General features: G+C 41.4%; 1 protein-coding gene across 2 annotated transcripts in view; it reads left to right on the top strand.

Moving 5' to 3' along the window:
• Nucleotides 1-22,371, top strand: part of LOC142063605 (VPS10 domain-containing receptor SorCS1-like) — a 307,796-nt gene that overhangs the window by 84,206 nt on the left and 201,219 nt on the right. For both annotated transcript variants that reach the window (XM_075107526.1, XM_075107524.1), the window contains exon 2: nucleotides 11,536-11,603. In XM_075107526.1, coding sequence (XP_074963627.1) covers nucleotides 11,536-11,603 — 68 coding nt within the window. The remainder of the gene's footprint in view (nucleotides 1-11,535; nucleotides 11,604-22,371) is intronic.

Raw genomic sequence — 22,371 nt, 5'->3', positions numbered from 1 at the left:
TGCACCAAGCTTGTTTGTTTTCTCAGTTTCTGGGAAACATACCTGGTGTCTGTTAGCATAGCATTGTTCATCACGGACTGAAGATCAGTCAAAAAAGTGTATGTTCCCCTCTGTGTTGATGCAAAAAGACAGTAGGATTACAGGAAGGGGAATAGAAAGCTTGAATTTGACTCATGCCCCGTTAGACCTAGACAGAGTGGAAGCTATGATTTAAAGATAGAACAGGTCAGGGCCTTATGAAGCCTTATCTCTCCATGCATTAGAGGGCAGGGAATAATGATTTCAAGAGTGAAGACCCAGGAGTTTATCAAAGTAAATATTCCCTCCCTGCCTTCCATAACAAACTATCTTAAACTCTGCATGCTTGATGTGTGTAATAAAACCAACCTACATCACAGAGCTGTTGTTAGGAGTGATCAATTAATGTTTTCAGGGCGCTGCTGAGACCTAAAGATGAAAAACACTTATGGTCATAAGTTTCACTACCCTGCTGCCCCAGGATGAAAGTTTTACTTCAAAGATTCAATTTCTTCCCTGGGGTGAGAGGGGGGCAGTCTATTATTCAAGGACATCATCCTTATCTCTGTTGTAGTTGCCTCATGGCCATGCAACATCACTCAATAATTCTGTCAAGTAGTACCTTTTGCTTGTGACAGAGTGCTAAACAGTGATTTATTACTTGAATACACATTGCTTTCGTGAAAGTGATTTGTTTAAACAACAGTAAAGTGCTAAATAAATTATTCATTGCATGCTGATTTTTCACTTTTATATTCTGTAGTGAGCTCCATAATAAGCAATCTGGGTATTGAATATGCCACATGAATCCCAGTTTTTTGTTGTGTGTATCTCCCCACCCCAGTCTTCCCTCAGGGCATGGTTCCTTTCCTAAGGAAAGACCTCTAGTTTCAGCCTTTCTCAACTTTGTTGCCTTTTGTGATATTTTTCCTCTTCATTCTTTCTTCGGACAGAGTTGGGTGAATTATGTTCAAGTGGAAGCTTGCATTACTGCTTTGGGAAATACTGTGTGTGTTTGGAGTTTATGAGTACTTCTAAATCCTTCAGAAACTTCTGGGTCTTAACCAGGAAGACACCACCATAAATACAGCTTGTGAAGTATGGCTGAGGAGCATGTTTTCATAAAGTCTCTCCTTGCATACTCCCTCTTTTTCTAAGAGTGCTCTGCTGCTGTCTTTTAGCTGCCAGTGGCTATGCTGGAGCGCTACTTTGCACATGAGATCAAGAGTCTGAGAAATCACCTCAGAAGCAAGTTTTTACTTGTAGATATGCAGGTTTTCCAAATTCGCTTAGAAATGGCGTCTCAGCACTTAAGATCTTTGTCCCTTGGCAAAGCCCAGAGACTCCTGAATGTCTTTTCTTCAATAGCAAGCTGGAGAGAAGGCCAGGCATAGAACAGCTTAGCACTTTTCTCCAGTTGACCCTTTCACCCTTTCTGGGTGTCTAAATCACTGGCAGTAACTGTGTTTTTAAGCAAGAGTTGCTGATTGACAGTGATTATAATAGGGTGTAAGAGAAGACATTTCCTTCCAAGTAGCTTCGGGCTTCAACCTCCTCTAGTCTTAATTCTGAAATAATCCCCCAAAGGCCTATGTGGGTATTCAGTGAAATGAATAAATAGAAGACTGCATTTCCATCTTGAAACATGCACAGAGCTCTCATGCTAATGACTTTTAAGCATCAATGCAATTATAGTGTGTAATCGATTCTCTCTATACCAACTTCTGTCTTCTGAAATGAAACCTTGTCTCTTTCTTAACTATTTGCCTTTTTATTAAAACATTTCAAGATGACAGGCATTTTTTTCCCTTGTTTTTGTCCTCCTTCCCCTCTTTCCTGACTACTTCTGCCACTGGAAGAAAATCTATTACGTTTACTTCAGAAGCTGAATATCTCTGCTTTTTTTCCTACAGTAATTTACTCCCTGAAATTTCCTTTTTCTCCTTTTAATTTGTCAGGTTTGGGGTATTTTTTAATCACTGTGATTAATTTTTTTCCCATTAATCACATGTGGACCTGCTCAGAAATATTTTCATGAAACAGATTCTCACTGAATGAAAGGACAATTTGTGAAAATGGATTTCAATGCTGGAAAAAGGGCTCAAAGCAGGGAATTGATTCCACTTTAAGTTATTCAGTATGTCAGTGGCTAAAGTGTTTTTCTGGAATGTGGTATGTTTAGGTTTGGGTCCCTTTCAGAGCCAGGAGAAGCAGTAACGCGGTGTCTTGACCATTCGACTTTAGCTATTACAGAAACACAGTTCCCTTCCTTCTGCGTCGGTGGTGGTAGTATTTTAAAATCTTTTTAGACCGTAACAAATTTCTGTTTCATCCTGATGACAGGCATGAAGACTGGGGCTATCTTTAAAAGATTTGAGGGAGAGAGATGCCTCATTTTGCCTCCCTTTATTATAATTCATATTGTTGTCTCCTCTAAAAGTTGTCACTGTGCCAGGGATCCCAGTAAGCTGAGTATAATAGAAACTGCCATGCATCTTGCTCTACTGATTGAATTATACAAGACTAAGAAAGGAAATACTAGTATTCATGTTTGGCAAACATTTTCTTGCCTACAGGTGGTTTTTATAGATGCCAAAAATATGAATAACTATAAACAGATTTAGACAAATTCATGAGGGCTAAAGCTACCTATGGCAGCTATAAGAACAGAAGAATTGTCATACTTGGCCATATTCCCTCTCCAACAGTGACTAAAATTGCATGCCTGGGAAGACTTGTACAAACATTGTGCTAGATATATTTTTATTTATTTAATTGACCTCAGGGCACATCTTCTCCCTGAACTTCTCCTGTCTCCCCTTGAACCAACATTAAGTTTTCAGTATCCACAAAATACAGTGGGAAGGAATTTCCCAACTCATGTATATGTAGTATTTTGGACCTCCCAGTTTCACTTGCTGTCCTAGGTCTTGCGTACTGAAAAGAGTGAATAATCAATTCAGGACACCTATGACTTTAGAGATGTCTTTCATATCTGCTTTGTTGTCTCTTTCTTTGTTTGAGATTTGGAGTAATTTTGCACTAAGAACAGAACATTCCACATCTTTGATCATCCTTGTTTGCTTTCTCCAATCCTTTTTATTATTAGGCACAATAGTGGCAATAGTTTTTGAATTAGGAAGAGTATGATCTGATTGCTGACAGTTAATAAGGGTAAGAATCACCCTGCACATGGTCAATTCTTAATCATTCTCTCTAAACTATTGCCTCCTGTCATGGATGGGATAATGGGTAATACCAGACTTTTTTTCTGTCCATTGAAGGATGCAGAAAAATGAAGGGGTTTTTATTTTACTGATCCTTTATAACAAAGACTGTGGTGAAATGGGGAGTTGGTAGTCTAGCTGTGTAACCATGTGGCTGTCCTCTCTCATCATATTTTTCCTTTCTTCTTTTGCCTGCTGATATGTTTATGTAAGGAAGCCTGTTGATCTGCAGTCTAGGTGGAAAGCAAATCACAAAGTCTTCATGTCTCCATAGTTTGTGGTACTTGCATAGTTGTTAGAGACCCTGATACTTGCTGACTGGTATAAATTTCTAAATAATAATATGAAGAACAAGATTTGTACCAGTAATTTGCCCCAAATAATGAGTTCTCTAGAGTTTGTCTTTTTTTTATTCATAAGCAGCCTCTAAAATTCTCAGTCATGAATTATTCAGACTTATTTGTTAATTTATTTGAAAACCTTTCCTCACATAGCTTGCCTAACCAAACAACTCATTGAGAATATCCCTGTGTTCTGGTTGTGGGGTTTTTTTTTTTTTCCAGTCCTAAAGCTCTGTGCTGTATTGGGAAGTTGGAGACGAAGAAGTGAACAGATAGGCGTTGCTCAATTTTTTCCAGTCTATGACTGAATGGTGCATACTCTCAAATACTGCAGTCTAGCCTGAGAAACATGGTTTATTAACACATAATGCATAAGAAAGCTTCAAGTCCTTTAGCTTCCTGCTCAATTACAGCAGACCAACAAGCTTGTGAAAACTTAATCTAGTGCTTCTTTGTTATTGACTTATGTTCCTGCTAAGTAGGCGATGGAAAGGATCTCAAGAGTTTAACAAGGGATTCATGGATCACTGCACATTAAGGTGTACTTAAACTGTCTTGATTGTGGCTGGATATTTGTTTCTCTCTTCCCAAATAGAAGGCAGTGTGGCAGTTTCATCAGGAGAGTCTTATAAAAGATAGTTACACCATTACCATATTTTACATAGGTATATGCATTTACGATACCTTATTAACAAAATATTGTTGTATTGAAGACTGCTTGTGTTCTCTGCCTGTGTGAGACAGTCCCTATGCCTAAACATTTGCGGTTCATAACAACAGAGCAACCAAACTGCACATGTGGTGTTTTGGACCCCAGCAGCTCTGGATGTGTTGCATGCTCCTTGCATGGGTGGAGAGCACCACAGGAGAGAGAAGACAGTTGCAACTGCTCTTAAATTGTTGCACATCCTGAAGACCGGTCATAGTGTAGAGTGTGTAGCTGGCACATGACTGAAATGAGAAGCTTCCTATCAGGTTATTAGTTCTAACACAGGACTAATGTTGGAGTTCATGAAGATGCATCTCAGTTACCCTACACTGGAAATAAATATGCTCCTAAGGCTGTGGCTTGAGACACAAAAGTCTGGTGCTGGACAAGAAGTCAGGACAGAATAGCATCCTGAAGGCTTTCATTGGTTTGTGGGGGTGGCAGGGTTGGCAACATGCCTTTTTTTTTTACTGTGACTTCAGTGGTTAAAAAGAGATTTCCAATGACTGCACTAACAGTCTACGGAAGAAACAGATTTTCTAACTGTTTCAGAAAGCTGCTGTAGGTCGTTTGCAGTCAGGTATTAGAAATATTTTATCAAATATACCATTTGCATTACTTTCAAATTACTTCAACAAAATGTTGAGTAATGCTGAGAGATAATGTTGTGCAAGTCAGGGAAGTGGACTATTGACTGAATGTTTTAGTTCTGTGGCTTATCCCAAGACAGCTGCAGTCTTGACTGAAACAGATGCAAACATACATGCAAAGCAAGCAAGCCTGAAAACATTAAAGCAGAGGTGATGTTTTTGCCTTCATAAGCAAAGGCCTGTTGTGATTTTGAAATCAGCACTTGAATCCTGTAGGACAAATCTTTCTGGCACAGTTTTAGGCCAGTCTAGAGGTAACATTGTCATTGTAACGATCAGAGCCCAAGAAGTTATAGTAAACACCTTTGAAAATGTGATTGTATTCTTCTGTTTGAAAAAACCTCTATCACCATGGAGCTGTAAAAGTTGTTTGGTTGAATTGAGTACCCTGTTACACTGTGGAAAGCATTTACAGGGAGGTCCTGGGGGTGGTGGTGAGAATACAGCTTGTAAAATGTGTCCAAGATGAGAGCACTGTTGGTATAAATGAGATTGGGTTGGATTATCACAGACCACTTTGCTTAGTGGGCCTTTAATAATGATGATCAAACCTTGAACACGACGATTGCTACAGTCCATGTCCTTGTTCGGTCTAGCTTGAATAAGTATGAATATGTTTTAACACAGTGCTCACGTAGTGTTCCCAAGAGTAAATCTGCAGTTGTCAGTGAGTAGTGCGAGGCGTTACAGATCCCTGACCTAGTGTGCTAGTAGCTGGCTCAGGTACTGGTTTCTGTGTAGCTGTGGCAGAAGTAGCTCAGCGTGGACTCGCTTGCTTTCTGGACACACAGTGCTAATAGCAGGTGAGTTACACAGCCACTGTGTAGCCTGTCGCTTCCTTCCCAATGTGTCATGAACCTGATCAGCAGCAGTGTGCAGACTTCTGTTCACTACCTTCCTGGCCAGCCAGTTCAGCATTGTTTGATGAGACTAAATATTTTTGCCAGGGGAAAAAAGTCGGGTTAAAGGTAATTCTTGCACTACATTTAGAAGTGGCCCTGCAGAAAAGGGTGAGTTTTGACCTATACCCTGTAGGAGTCTTGCTAGATGCATTAGAGAACAGTTGAAAGCAAGGTCAAGACAAAGATTTAAGCCAGGTCAGAATGCAAGGAAGGGTGTGGTGAGACCGTGTGGGCCAGTTGAACATGAGACAAGGTAGGTCTGGGAAAAATTGAGCCATGCTTATCCAAGAATTTCTCCCAAGATAGCAAGGAGCCTCCTAGGGCCTAAACTGGCAAATTCACAGAGCAGTCTTTTCTGTCCAGCCACTGATTTCCATCTTGAAACCTCTAGGTGGGCCTTCACATCCCAAGTCTTAAAAAGCAATCACAGGTCAGGAGTGATTAACAAAGTGCATTTTCCTTGAAAATGCTTTTTTGTTTTGAAGAAAAGCATAATGGTGTCAAACATGCAAATACCCTGTCCTTTCTGGAATAGCTACTGGGAAGTGGTTTCCTTTGGGAGACAGGTGAGCCGGGTTTAAGTACCTCTTTCATCAGTCTGTCTTCTCCCGGGTGAGTGTGGTAACCCACCAAGCCTTCTGACTGTTTCTTGCCTCCTGAGGCTTTTCCACTTTGTATAAGTAACAAAACATTTTTAATGCTATACCTGGTGGTTATTGCATTCACTGGGGATGTGGTAAACCCAGGATCAAATATCTTTTTGCTCTAAGGTCTCACTGCAGAAGTGATGAAGTTTCACCTCTCCTTCTCTCCCCTACCTGCTATAGCAGAATAACCCACATCAACTGCTGATCCTAATGAAGAACAGACTTTCTGAAGCCTTGCATTCTATGCAATAGGAAGGATTATCTGTATTCACAGCAGAGCTGACCTAAGACTGGAATTTCAGCTCCTTTTCATTGTATCTCTAATTTGCTTGTTCTTTTCTTCTTGTTCTTGTTAGCTTGCATTGATTGGTAAGTGGTAAAGAAGGGAGAAAAACATACAGTCCCAGAAAAGAAAAACAAAGGAAGAAATAAAAAAAGGCAAGCCAATATATTTCATGACTGTGCTTCTTCACAGCCCCTATTCTGACATTTAGAACAACATAATATGCATGTCTCTTTTCCTTAGGTTCCTCAGTACTACATTGTGACAGCCACAGAGAGAGACAGAAAAAAAAAAAAAAGAAACAATCTTAAACATGAACTAACCTTTGCAGGATAAATAACAAAGAAATGAGAACAGCAAAGGAGAAATATGTTTTCTGAAAAAGTAAATATAACCAAAATCATGGCCTTGCATAGGTTATTCAAATATCATTACAAAGGGGAATAGATAATACTGAACTGTAGGGCAGAAATAACTAATTTTCTGCCCACTGACTTGTTTGTTTTGCACATATGTGTTTGAGCAGATCTCTTGCTAGTATTTGAACCACAGTAAATGACACAAGGAAACTGCTGAAACTGGAGATAGGCTTAAAGGTATTTGGGAGCTGATTCGGGTCCACAAAGAATGAGAAAGCTTCCTGCAGGAAAGCCTTTATGTGTTTTGGAAATAGGATATCTGTACCAAGTGGAGACATCTAAGCTATTACCCAACAAACTGGTGCATATGTATGCCACAGCATGGTGCCAAATACAGATATTAGCTTGGAAATATTAAATGTTAAGATTTTATCCTAAGTTTACTAAGAAGTCAGGATATAGCAATATTATTTAGGATTCTAGATGTAGCTAGTCTGCAACTAACATGCATGTTTGGGTGGGTCCAGGGTTGCCTCTGCAAAAGGATTGTTAGAGCTATATCAAAAAGAAGTTTGATGGAATGCAGCTAGGTATTTTCCCCCCCACCAATTCCAAGAGTACTAGAGCACTCTAAGATTGTGTGGGTTTTACTGAAATTTCTGGGGGAAGAAAAAAAAGAACAAAAGAGGCATTTCAGTTCTCTGGAAGTAAAATATTTTGATTTCTCATATTGGCACTTTTAATTTTTGTCATTTTATATTTTTTGGAGTGTCAATTACAATTTTTTTTCTCAGGAGAGGAGATTAAAATTCTCAATGGAGTTTTCTTTCATGGAAGTTTTGAGATTTGTAGCTTCCCTCAGTTGGAAAAATGTAAAAAATCTGAGTAATTTGTGAAAAATAATTCATAGTCTGTTTAACACTGGTAATAATGCACTGCTAAGCTTAGTGTTCCACAAAAATGAGCCAATTATAATTCTTGGGTTTACAGATGGGGAAAGGTGTTTCTTGATTCTTCTATGATCTTCCTCAGGATTACATCAACCAGTGGCAAAGAATGGGGAGAAAACCCCACTATTTTTCCTATTTACTCATTTGAGTTTCTATGCCCTACTATATTTAGGTCTCCTTCTAAAAGTACCGCATGTCAAAATATTAATTGGGGGAATATTCTTTAGAGTCATTTACATCTCTGGTTCCTCCAGTAAGGAGGAGAGGGCCAAGAGAAGACAAGGCTTGGAAAAAGATATAAGCAACTCTCTTGCAACTGTCCAGCTCCTTTCAGATCCAAGGGAGGCTTGAAGCTGAGGGTGCATGCAACTCCCACATTGTCTGAAGGTCTCCACACAGGCTGGCGCTGAATTTCATTGAGTTCACTGCTACCTTTCATCGGAAGAGTAGTTATTCAGAAAGGCTTTATGTGCGCACCCCTTCATCTTCCTTTTTATCTTCTTCCCCCCCCCCCCCCCCCAAGTTAGTATTTATTTGTTAAGCAGGGGATTTATAGAGCCATTCAGAGGGGGCTGTGAGGAATGGCAGTGGCATGGTTCTGTATCTGGAGCAGACAGCTGTCCTGCTGTCACCAATAAGTATTCCTGGGAGGTTCGAGATTGAAATTTAGCACATATAAAGCCCTAATTGGCACAAGCCTTTGCAAAGCATATGTCCCTGCTGCAGCTCTGCCATCTGATGCCTTGGCAGGTGGCTGGTGCTTTGCATGTTGGCCACCTCTTCAAAGAGGTACTCTCCAGACTAGAGGGAGGAACCTCCTGGGATGGTAGTGGGCTTGTGTGTTTTGGGGGAAGAAGGGGATATCCATGTCAGGGTGCCCGGGGAGCAGTGGGGAGGGGTCATGGCTGTTGTGTGAACCACCCCCAATGTAGCGGGGGATGCATGTAGTCCTGCAGGCCCTGGGCCAAGGCAGGAGCCACCGTGGGGCTATTTCAGGGGTACATGGCACTTGGTGGGTTGGGGTCACCGTGGATCTGTCCCCAGTTGCCACAGGGTGGGCGTTGCTGGGGGACATGGTGGGGTCTGGGGTTGGTCAGGCTGCCTGGAGGGGCTACGGGGTGGCTTGCCACTGCAAGGCCCATGAGGCAGGGCTGGCGGGGGAAAATGTGAGGGAGACGCTGAGGAAATCAGGACCTGGGGACAGACTGGGGGTTCACTCGGGAGTTCAGGGCTAGGTCTGCCGCTGGGGGGAGCCTTGGGCAGGCCCAGGTCTCTGCTCAGGGAGCCTCAGGGCTGCCCTCAGCACCGCTGTGACCGGGCCCATGCCAGGGCGAGGGGCTGCGCGGGCTGGCGGCTCCCCCGCGGGCAGCTGGGGCCTGTCCCACACCCAGCCGGGGACCAGGGCAGGCCGGGGGCAGCCCTGGGCATCGCACACCCCCGGCAACGCTCTTCCACATTCTGCGTTTCTCCGTGGAGCCACTTGTGTGGTGCACTGAGATACAAAGTCAGGGTGTCGCCCCCTTCCTTGCCTTCTGCCTGACGGGGTTTGCATTTTGATAGCCTGAGTTTGCAGCCAGTTATTCATGGATAGCAGGTTGAGGCTGTCATTTTGGACATAAAGCAGTAAGTGGGCATAGTGGGAGGTGGGAGGCTAAAATGGGGGCAGATAATAAGGAGGCTGCTTTTCTTCTGGAGGATGTTTGATGATGGTTAGCCCTGGTAAACCACTGTTTTTTCAGGTGCCTCTCCTGTTTCTCTTATCAGCTGCACATGACTTGTGTTCGTGCAGATAGGAAATGCTTTGGGCAGCCTCCTTCTCTGTTGTGATGGATTTAAGAGTTATGCTGTAGAAACAGATGCCTGTTAGATGCGTGTGCTCTGTCCTCTATACCTTTCTCTATTGCAGTAACTATGTGCTCACTTATGTCCTCAGCTCCTGCATTGTCACGCTTTCTGCTCTGTCTCACAAGCTGAATGTATTGGAAGGAGGCTGTTGCTGGTGTGGCTGGTTTGGAGCTATTTGTGTGTCAGAGGCGGGACGGCTTTTGTCTTCAGAAATGGCAGTGATGGGGACAGTTCATCTCCCCCTCGTGAAAGCAGCCACGTGGCTGTTCCTCTGCCATGCTGGTGCGAGTTTGCACAGGGCTTATAGGGACTGAATTACCTCCAGTCCTTTGCTTCTTTGCCAGATTAGTTGAAGTTGGTGATGTTATCAAGGGAGCGGGGCAATGTGCATTATTGAGCCTCATTTCTAAGGAACCCAGGCTGAAAATAATAATGTAGAGGTATATAGATCAGGGTTTTTGTCAGATAAGAAGCATTGTGCCTCTTTAATTTACTGCAGTTTTAATGGGATAGAGAGATGGATAAGTTATACAGTGACCTGTCAGGGACAAATGTAAAACAGATTAGTAGTAATAGTAATGGTCTGGTAGTTTATGTCCCAAACGTAGGTCTTCGTTAAAGGAGCCCATCATCTCGACAGATTTGGTGGGGTCGGGTTTTGTTTTGTTTTGTTTTGGGTTTTTTTTTGTTTTGTTTTTAAGATATTAATAAAAGAGCAAGCTGAAGTGTTTTGCTGGAAATTCTATTTGCTAAAATTACTTTCCTCCCCCCGGTAAGATAACTTTATTCTAGAAGTGTCAGTTTTGGTAGGAGGGAAAAGCTGTTTATCAAAAAAGCTAATAAAACTTCTAAACCTGGACACACTTCCATTCTGGCTACATCTAAAACTTTTTGCTGAAGGCATAAAAATATTGGTTGTTAGAGACATTTGGAGCTCCCTAGATCAACCTCTTACTCAAAGCAGGGTTATCACCAGCTACAGATGAGGTCAGCCATTACTTTGTCTAGCCACGTCTTTAAAACCTCCAAGGATGGAAGCTTTACAGATATTCTGGGTAGGCTCGCCCAGTGTTGAACTATCTTCCTTATGGAGGTTTTTTCCTGATGTCCAGTCTGTGTATCCAAGTCCAAAACTGGTGATCGTTTGCTTGTGTTATATCCCCTGCTACAACCAAAGAGTTTGACTGGAGACAGGCCAGTAGGATATCTGTGCACCACAGCTGTGAACAAGATCAGCAGTTTCAGTGCTTGTGAAACAGAGCAGAAAGTAATTGCTATTTCTACTGCATACAGCAGATCTCATCTTGTATCCTGAAACGTTATGTCTAACATGTCAGCTCCTTCCCACTGCACTCTGCCTCCTGGGGATAAGGGAAGAACCTGTTGGTGATATCATGCAGAGGAGCTGAGCAAGAAAAGTTCTGATTGGCTCAACATACATCTCTGCAAATACTTCCCACGTCAGTTTATGCAAATGCTTTTAACAATTCATTCAATTATGTTAAGCACCCATTAAAGGAATCTGAAGACCTCCCTAGGGTCATTTTAGTTCTACGAGATTGTAATTGTTTGAGACTAACCATGATTTCTTCTTTTGCCTTCAGGTGATTCTAATTCTGACAAAGCTGTATGACTACAACCTGGGAAGCATCACAGAGAGCTCTCTTTGGAGGTATGGAGACAAATTGAGTTAATAATTACCACCTGACTTAAATAAGAAGAGCCTGATACAATTCTTTTATTGAATTTAATTGGATTTTTTTAAATGTGCTGGGAGGTTTGTAACTAAACCCTCTCTGTCTCTCATTTCAATTCTTTCATATTAAAGGGCAAAGAGGCTGAAGTCTGATTGTCTTGTTTCAGCTAGATAATGTACCTCATGAACGTGTTATCATTTGATAAACCCTTTCCCATCTTATTCAGGACCCAATCAACCAATTGGTTTATTTTTAGGAGAACTCAACAGCCTGAAGTCCTTGTTTATAATGAAGGATCTCATGGCTGCCTACTGCCCAAATAATCCTTACGAAAAGTCAGTGCTACTAAGACTGGGGGAATACCTGTGAGTGACTATTCAATGTCTGTTTATTCAGAACTGGTAGTATTAGTACCAGAGAACTGATTTCCACTTGTGCAATGCTGACTTACTAGACTGATTTATAGGGAATGCCTTGATACTTTAATGATTTCAAAGCATATTATGCACCCTGTGAACCAAAGGGAAGAGCTGGGCCATGGTCTGTTTCTTAAGGCTGTTATTTGGATTCAATGAGAGCAGATGGTGCCTGTTTTATCTCTCTGAAAAACAGATCTAACGGGTGCTTACTTCATGTGTCCCTAGTGGTACCATGAGCTATAACAGATGAAAGGGAGGTTTTCTCATGGTTCGATCTGTGAAACTTTAATGGGAAGTCTAGGGGCTTTGTAAGCAGGTCATTGATGGGGGTGGACAGGCTGCCGTCTTGATACAAGAACTCTGGGTGTTTTAAACTAAAATTTGTTAGGATGAACTTGTCTTAATAAACCTGTTTAGGAAAGGTTTTTCATTTCCAAGGAAGAGTTTTGGGTCAAAAGGAGGAAAAATAACCTTTCTGTTCAAGGAATTGAGCAGGATTTTAAGAGAATAATAGAGAAGGGATTTGACATGGAATATATTCTGAACTCAGTCTAGTCCTCTACCCACTGGCCTGAAGAAATGAACAGAAGAAAACCCAAAACAAATGAACAACCCATCCCCCTCCCCCCCTCCCCCAAAGAAAAAAAAAACACCAACCAAATCCCTACGAAATACAAAACTTAGAGGACTTGTTCTGAACAGCAACAGGGACACTACAAAGTATTAGTATTTTGTGGGGTTGGACTAATGGTTTTTCATCCTGCTGTGGGGGATAATCAGATCTTTCCTTTTCATATATGTTGCTGTTATGGCTTGAGATAAAAAATTATCCAATTCTCTCTACTACCTTTACTTTTACTATGGTCTGCACACCATAGTAAAGGCCTTTTAGGACTGTGGCTATGGCAACATTTTCTGAAGGGGGTTTGGGCTAGAGTGTTTAATCTCAGTGGTTTCAATAAAGAATATTCATAAATGTGAAATACATTTTTTCCTTTAATTTCCTCTTACTACCCTCAGTTGTTTCACCCTGAGAAGTATTTATCTCTTTTTCTTCAGTCATTGGCGAAGGTATGGTATTTCACCATGTGGAGAGACATCCTTCCCCACTGCTGACAGTGTTGAAGAATGACTTTACTCGTGTGATACAATGCAGCATGGTGTTGAGATACTGGTTTAGGACTGAAAACAGGACAGCCATACCAGAGTGGAAAACACATTTTTTGTTGAGGTGTATGAATGTGGGCACAAAATTGTGCTGTGATGACCTTATGCTGTTGTCTGTTTCAGAGTTGGTGTCTTTGGAGCATGCCACAATGGCATATGTTTTACACTGGTTAAAAAAGAAAGGACTGTGGGGATGTCACTGGAGGATGTACCAGAAGCTGGGGCTTTAGCAATGTAGCAGTCCTAGAGCCAGTGAGTGCAGTGCACTTTCCCGGACTTCAGACAGTCCTAACATCAGAATGTGATTAATAACATAGTAATAGCACGATTGTTTCCTCTAGCCCAGTATCCTATTACCAAAAATCAGTCTAAGAAAGAATATTTAAACAGGCTTATCATATATGACTCTTCTTCCTTGTATTCTCCTAGCAATCATTCTTAGGGTTCAAGTTTAAGGTGTTTCCTCAACCTTCAGTTTAAGGTCTGTCAGGGACTGGATAATTTATTTTGTTTGTTTTAGTATATACCAGGGGATTAATATCCCATGAGCTAACTTTCATAGAATCATAGACACATTAAGGTTGGAAAAGTCCTCTAGGATCATCAAGTCCAGCTGTCAACCCAACACCCCCATGTCTCCTAAACCATGCCCTGAAGTGACAGGTCTACATGTTTTTTTAACACCTCCAGGGATGGTGACTCCACCACCTCTCTGGGCAGCCTGTTCCAATGACTGTCCACTCTTTCAGTGAAGAAATTTTTCCTACTATCCAATCTAAACCTTCCCTGAAGCAGCTTGAAGCCATTTCCTCTCGTTCTATCGCTATTAACTTGAAAGAAGAGACCAACACCCATCTCACTACAGCTTTAATATCTCTTGGAGTGTGTTAAAATTTTTAGTACCTGTGACATCTCAGAGCAAGCAGTTCCATGGTTATTTGAGGAACCACTTGTCTTACTTTGAATCCATCACCTTTGGGTTCCCTTGGCACAAGTCTCTTGTCAGGACTTGGTTACAGTTTCATGGCCAACCATCCGGAATCCCTGGGCAAATGATTCAACTGGGAAATGTTGAAGGAGAACTGGGATAGCTAAAATCAACCCACTTGTCTTTGCAGTGGTCCATCATTCCTGATTAGCTCTTCAGTGCTCATGACTGCTCTGAAAGTTGCCATGCACTTCATTGTCATTCCTTGATCCTGTTGTGCCTTACATAAGCCTCAGGTGGTTACCTTGTGCTCTGCCCTGAGTCTAGCTCTGCTGTTAGATCCCTGTTCGCCATGCAGGCATGCCTTCAGGTTGCTAATAAATATCTGTGAAGATCCCAGGACAGCTTCGCTGTTCCTAGTGTAATGGAAAGAAATTACGAGATGGACACATCTTATTATTCAATGCACCTGATAGATTATTAGCTGTTGTTCATTCTGGCTGCTTAAGAGATGTTAATGTAAATGTCCCTGCTTGTTTAAAAAGGATAGGAAAAAATAGAATTGAGAGAAGTGGAGAAACATATCTTGCACTTTAATTTATTCTATTCCTCTAGCTTTGATGCTGGGGAGTGGAAGAATGCATGATCTCATGTCTGGCTTGATTTCTGATGTCAAGAGTTCTGCTTCTGAAGGACAGAGGAGAAAGACAGTTCTGCAGGTACCCACAACTGAAGAGGAATCTCTGCCTTAAATACATGACAAAGAAATACCACTTTCGCCTCCTGTGCAGAGTGTATTCTCAAAAGGCTGATGAATGATGAGGGGTTGTTTAGAAGCGTGTCACAGACACGAGTCATTTATGCTATAGCTGGTTATAAGCACATCTGTCATTCGAAGGTGTAGTTGGGTGATTTAAGCAGTCCTGTGACTGATGGGACTGTAACCATCTATAACACAACTATGCCATCGCCTACAAGATATGAATCTGTCTTCTTTATAAACACACTACAGCCTGCTAGGATGGCATTTCTTTGTAATTTTTCAGCCAGTTTAACTACAGCTGGCTGCAGCCCTAATGGATGGAGATCGCCCTTCTAAAACTACCAATGACTTAATAGACCACTGTTGACAGACAGGAGGGGGTGAAATACAGTGAGAGAAAAGAGATGGGGAGAATCTATACGATCTTCTAGAGTGCTGAGTCTCTGTGCTGAGTTTTGGATGGCAAGTGAGCTGCTGCTTCTGTAAACAGTAAATGAGATTTTGCATCAGGCTGGGCCTGACTTTAATTATGCTGTTATCCTCTCAGCAGAATTTTTACACAGTTTTAGTTGAGAGTTTTTTATTTACTTTTTGTTATTCTTTTTGTATGAGAGGAAGAAAACGGAGGAGAAAACATTATCTGTCACTGAGCAATTAACTGAGTGTATTGGATTTATTTCTCTTCCTTTCCTAGATATCTCTCAGATCACAAAGAGGATTAAGCAATAAGAGTTAGGAGATGATGTTTTTTACCACTGGAGTAAGATAAGCTTACGTTTCCAATAAATTAAAATGTCGGAGTAGTGATTATGGTATCCATGAGTTGCGGACAGCTGTGGGGAAGTACTAATCCTTTTCTGTTTGTGTAAATATGATGCTCTGGACAGATGTGTGTGCAGGACACTTTCCCTCAGGGCCTTGAGAGGCTGACAAGCAATGAGTGCTGCCGTTCACCTCTTTGCCTTCTTATAGCTCTGTATTTGGTCAGGAATGAGTAATGTAGCTGTACGCTTCTACGGGAGAACTTATCTTGGGCCGCATATCTCCGGGACACAGGGCTCTACCCACCCTGGGGACAGTGATGCACAGACATCAATATGATGGATACAAAATGTCCGTTTATTTAGCTGTGTCACATGCTTATATAGCTCTTGCGCTTCCTGTTCCTGCCAATCCTATGGGGAGGAGTCTATCTTTCCGTCACAGCCCGTGATCTTCCGGTCGCCGATCCCTGTCTATTCCCTTACAGAGTAATTTCTTGGAACTTGCTGTAAAAATAGCAGTAATTAAACTTTGCTTTTCAGCCAGAAAGTAGGAAGATGTAGTTTGCTTGGTTTGAGAGCATTTATGTTCTCAACTGCAGTCTGTTGCTGTGTTAGTTCTGGAAGTTATTGATGATACTCACATACCCAAACACTGTGTCTGAACTTCGAGCTCCCCAATTCAGGAGTGCTTAGCGCTTCCAGCCTGTCCTTCACTGCTCCTGGTTTCTGCAGTGAGGAAGCTTTAGCACATATGCCATAAAGGAATCCCAAGGACTTTGAAAAATACCTGTGCCTTGTATAGATCTAGCTTTAACTTCCCATAAGTAAAGCAGGGGGTGTTAATAGATGCCTTCCTCCCTGCCCCCAGAGAGCTTAGAATGGATTTAGCTAAGTGGCATCTGCAATATTTTGAAGATTGCCTGGTAATAAATATTACAGAGGTCACAGCAAGATAAAAATTCTCAGAACTCCAAGGCTGTTTCTAGCTTTTTCATAGCCTTTTTTTTTTAACCTTGAACTAGTGTCTTAACCTCTCCATCAGTTTACTCATCCCCACCTTCCAATGCCACCAATGCACATCATTTTGCAACATTGTCCTTTCAAGAAGGGAAGCTGAGTATGTAAGCCAGAGAAGAATCAGATCCTCAGAGCATCTCTGCCTCTCAGTATAGGAATAACCTTCATTTATTCCATGGGGCAACTTGATGAAATAAAGAATTCACTCTCCTTACAGAGTTCTTATCCTCTTCTGCTCTCAGCCACTGCTGGAGACAAGATATTGGGCTAAAGTGGACCAAGGTATGTGGTACTAAGGTCTAAGTACTGTGGTGTCACATCTGTATGTTGGGTAGTCCAATAATTGCCAATACGCATGGGAGTGTTTTGGTGAAAATTGTTGAAGATGGGTTTGCGTTAATATGTCAGGTACTGTAAAGGAACAGTGGCCAATAGGAATGTGTTCTTTTCTTTTGCAGCTGCTCTAGGGATAGAAGCCTCTGGGAGAGATGTAGATGTAGGTTGAGGATCATATCTCAACACAACCTTGCAATATTAGCCAGATGATCTGTTAGACATCTTTTCCTCACTTGAATCTTGTTGCTTGGAAGGTCTCGGCGGTGAGTTGACCACAGCTATGTGGTTATAAATACTATAGATGCTTTGAAGCCTCACATATTTATGTTTCTGGATGCAATTTTCTGGCTCCTTGCTAGGTAACAATGCCCAGTCTACAGATCGGAGCTATAGCCACCCACGTCATCTTCAGTATTGTTGATGTATTTGTGAAGATGCTTTTCTCTAGACTAGAGAGTTCTTGCAACAGGAGACTTGAAGGGTTGTTGCTATTGTTGCTTACTTCCTTTGAGGGGAATTTCCAGGATATGTCTGTTATTGTGTTCATAATTCTTCTGCACATTTTATGCTGGCTCCTTACCTCTGTTTTGCAGATGGGTTGTTCTCAGCTCACACTTATTTTCTACTTGCTGAGCCACATTAATAAGGTCATAGCTTGTGGCTTAGTGACACGGTGTGTTCTGCAACAGCAGATTAAGGTCTCTTAGCTGAAGCAGGTAGAAGAAGCAAATCCATATGAGAGGAACTGACAAAGAGAGAGGAAGGAAAGTCTCATTAATCACATTTTAAACAGCAGTTTTGTGGGGAAGGGGAACTTGAAAAGGGCTATTTGAAATGCTTTTATCTATAAATATGGTGCTTCAGTTGCTCAGTGTGAGTTAAGTCTCTTTTCTTAACTGAATATCAGAGCTTGATAAATGCTGCTACATTATCTCCCATGAGCTTTTAGTGAAGTTCTAACAATGACATTTCCTTGTGTCCTTTATTTTAATTTTTTTCATTTTTGCTCTTGCAAACATATGAACCACTGGCTGCTCTGTGTATAGATGCTGGAGGACAATGGGGGGGAAGAAAGGATGAGTTTGCACACTCAGCTATTCATGCAGGAAGCAGTATCTTTTTACAGTTTGATCGCCGTGGGAGATCTGCTTACACTGGAAGCGGGCTTAGAACATGGATTTCATGCCCTGACTGAGTGTGGAGCTGAGCGCAGCCTTTTTCCTGTGTGATGGCATACTGTTCAGCCATCAGGACCACTAGGAACCTAGCAGTTTCTATAATTACCAATTTTTTACATGAGGGGGCTCATTTTACCCTGGAGATTAACAGTAATAAAAACGTCTTGCACAGTTAATTCTTCTAGTGGTTGCCAAAGTTTCCTGGGATGTTTTGCCTGCTATCAAAAAGAGCTCCAATAAAGTGGGGGTGGGAGGGGTGGGGGGGTAGAAAACCCAACCAATCAAACAAAAATCCACCCAAAAACCCAAAAAGATCTACCTAGGAAACAACATACTGCAGATGCTTAAATAGATCCTAATTTAGCAGGAAACTTAAATTTTACTGAATTTTACCACACTCCTACCTTTCCTGAAGAATGAGGGCCAGTATAACCCTTGCATTTTATCGCATAACAGCCGTCTCACGTAAGTTCTGCCTTGACGTAGCTTGAAGAATCACACCCTGATATTTTGAAGGATCAGATTTTGTTGATGATTTAGTGATGTATTTCTCATTGCCTGGTCTGTGTAGAAAAAATATTCAGCACTAATGATGATGCAAATTTATCAAGCAAATTAAAAATGTGTTCTCTGTTGCAACCAATCATGAAACGTAGGAGTGTTATTAAGTAAATCAAAAAGAACCCCAATCGATTTTCGGCATGAAAAAACATGTAAATCAAGATAATGAATATTAATACTGACATATATTATCAATATACTGTAAATAGCAGATGCGTAATGTTCATGTCACTTCATAGACATACAGTGTTTAAATGCAGTTTGTCATTCTTGTTGTGCAAATTAGAAGATGAACTTGCACATCTGTTTCCTAGAATGTACCTGTTTGCACAAATGATATTGGTAAAACACAGCAGAATTATCTATGGTTCTGGTCCACAGGGTTCATCTGTCTGTTGTGGCTGTGTAATAACCGAAGACAAGCTAGACTGGAGCTGATATGTTAAGAAGAAGGACAAACGACACAGTAGTTACCAGTTCAGAAATGGAAAGCAAAACACCCATTATGTTCCAATATTTCCGTCCTTTTCATATCCAAGCAGTCACTCTTCCTTTTGCAAAGATGGGTAAAATTGTACTTTTCTTTTCAGAGGGATATACTTACCACTAATCACAAAAGGAAAGAATGTATTTGGGGCTGAGCTTGGGTAAACAAAGAACTCCTCCAGCTGAGAGAATTATGTTAGCATGAGATCTGAACTTTAAGGACTCCATACCCAAGTCCTAAATATTTCTGCATCTGCACCTTGGGAATTATCCAGGTTAACATTCAAAGTTTATTGTTACTACAGAAGGAGCCAGATGTGTGTCAGTAGGTCTCTTTTGAAGGACTTGGTGAAACACCTGGAAACTACGTACTGTAAAAATGAATGTTTAAATATATATTAATGGTTTGTTTGTTGTGCAGCATAAACTGACTACAGTTTAAACCAAAACATAGTGGCTTATTTGGAAGTGTCCTTTTTTTTTTGCTGATTTCTCTAAACTACTAAATAATAATTGGACAAAACAGAAAAGGAGAAATAAAGCCCACAGTTAATCAACTAGTGTGTTCAATAGTGATAGCAAAGCCAGCTTTTGAGTGTGATCCTGCCAGCAGCTTCTGTGCCTTGGAACACAACATAGTTCTCAGCAGCAGCATGCTTGAGGAGTGCAGAGGGGAAGTAGGATATCAGTGCATGAGCTGTTCATTAGGAAGGACCAGAGTCCTTTAGGAAGGCCCAGGGACACTGGGTGAAACTCCAGATCTCTGTGTGTGTGCTCTAGAACTGTTAGTGAATACTGTGCTTCACAGGGAGCTGGAGAAACTAGGGCAAGGAAGGTTCATTTTACCTCTTATCATTAGGATGTACCGTTGACGACCTATGCATACTCAGTACTAAGAAGGTTTGTGCTTGTATGACAGGGACAATTTGAGAGAGACTAGAATTCTGGTGAACAAGGAATTAGCTTGCGGCTCAACTTTGCCTTATGAAGTCTTGGAAGAGGCATGTGGGGGTTCAGAAACTATTCTATCCTGGCTGGCAGCTTCCCCCTGCTGTTGCACTGAGTCATTTCACTGGTGAGATGCATTAAGTGGTGGGGGAAGATGTGTCCTGTTGATTATGAACATCAATGGTAATGTACTCTAAACAGACACAGCGCTTTGCCAATGGGAGGTAAAAAGTTTTCCTTCTCTCTTTCACCCATTACTTTCACCTACAACCCAAATGAGTTTCTTCTGTAAGGAAGTTGCATGAATTTCCCTAGCATGCATTTTACTCTGTGCTGTGTAGTTGGGTGTAAAGATAAAACCTCTTCTCAATGATCTTGTAATCTAGATAGATAGATATCTGTGAGAGATCTGAGTTGAAAAGTAATAGAAATTCAGAGATGCCACATGTATTGTGTATTAAATGACTTAATAAAACAGAGATAGAGACTGATATCCAGTCTTCTCCAAGGCAAAACTCCTGCAGAAAGGCAGTGTTGTTCTTTCTACTAATTTGCTTTTACTACTGTATTTCTAGACTCTATGCACATATCTGTGTATGTGTTCCCATTCATTTCCTTCTGTTTTTCCTTCAAGCCTGAGCTCCTGGACTCAGGTTACTGCTCACAATCTCAGCTTTTCTGTGGTGGGAGAAAGCACCATTTCCTGATTTTGACATGGTGAGGAGAAAATTGAATGGTTCCAGCTGCTGTACTAATGGGAAAGCCCAAACATAGATGCTTCACACTTGGTTCATGACAGGTTTCTTCTTCATTGCTTAAAATATCTTGTCTGGAAAGACAGATCAGGATGGAGTGGAAGGATAATCACAATGGGGTGGATTCCTCTGTGAACAGGATGTAAAGATGCTGCTTTGTCATATCAAAGGCTCCTATGGCATAACAGGAGAAGAAGAGACACCCCTTCAGAGTGAACTGGGAATCAGGTATTTCCCATATATATTGGAGAAACATAGCTGGGTGGAAAGGACACAGACATTGGAAGGCAGTCTGAGGAAATGGCAGGTTCTTTGTTGTCTATTAAAAGCTGCCAGTCTTCCCCAGCAGGCTGTGACTGCTGGTCTTGAGTCCTCAAGAGATTTTTGTAAAGCTGCAGGCTTTAAAATCTGTACAGCACTCTGCTGCCAGTCTGATGGGCACTGTAGCCTCTGGGGAAAAGGGGACTGCAATCAAAATTGGGCCAGCATTGTCCCTTTACATTTTAACACAAAACCTTTTTAAATAAGCTAAAAGGGAAACAGGAGGCCAGAAAAACTGTATGCTAAAAAACCCTTCTGTAAGATGAGAGGATAAAAGGAATCCATAAGCAGGTCTAAGCTCCCATTGTGCTTTCCCAACAAGTCACTGTGTTCTGACTGATAGTTCAGGTGTGTTTATATTGTCCCAGGCTGTCTCAGCTCTGAAGGATCAATCTAGGAGGCTGAAAAGCACACATTTTTGGTCTCTATTTCTGTCCTTGCTTGTAGGAAGCAACATATCTTCTGTTTAGAGGTGTGGAATGAGAACCACAGCTGAGAGTCCTAGCCTTCCTACATACAGCTTTGGGAAGCTTCTTCACCATTGCATGTGTGTGTAATGGGGTTATGTTACCTGCCCATCTGCAGTAAGAGTTGAGAGTTTTGGATGAAACTGGCTAATAAAAACCAGTCCTGGAAGAGTTAGAGTGGAAACATGGCTGCATAAGCCTACAGTCTGAATCCAAGGCTGAAGCCTAACAGAGATTTGGCCTGTGCTTTACCAAGCCAAACTTCTGGTATATTCTCATCCAGTACCTGCCAGTACCTTGAGAAACTCTTGGGTATCTTTGCAGGCAGGGTGGATTCTCATCTTTGAGTCTCAATTTATGACATCTTTAGTTTGGATTTTGCCTAAATGGAGGCTAATCCTTGCAAAAAGATAAATGAGATTGAAAACCATTCCTTTTAAATAGTCTGTTCTCCTTCCAAGGAAAGAAAATCAACACAGATGATGTTTTATGACCATGGACTGTGTGGCATTGCCGGGAAGAGCTACTGGATGGGAGAAGCACTAGAGGTAGTAGCAAAATGAAATCTTTATGAACCTCACTTATAATAGTTGTTTCGTTATGAAGATATAAACCAACCTTTTTCCTAAATGT

The sequence above is a fragment of the Phalacrocorax aristotelis genome, chromosome 12 (genome assembly GCF_949628215.1).
Source record: "Phalacrocorax aristotelis chromosome 12, bGulAri2.1, whole genome shotgun sequence".
Classification (NCBI taxonomy): domain Eukaryota; kingdom Metazoa; phylum Chordata; class Aves; order Suliformes; family Phalacrocoracidae; genus Phalacrocorax; species Phalacrocorax aristotelis.
This window is presented reverse-complemented; position numbering and strand designations above follow the sequence as displayed.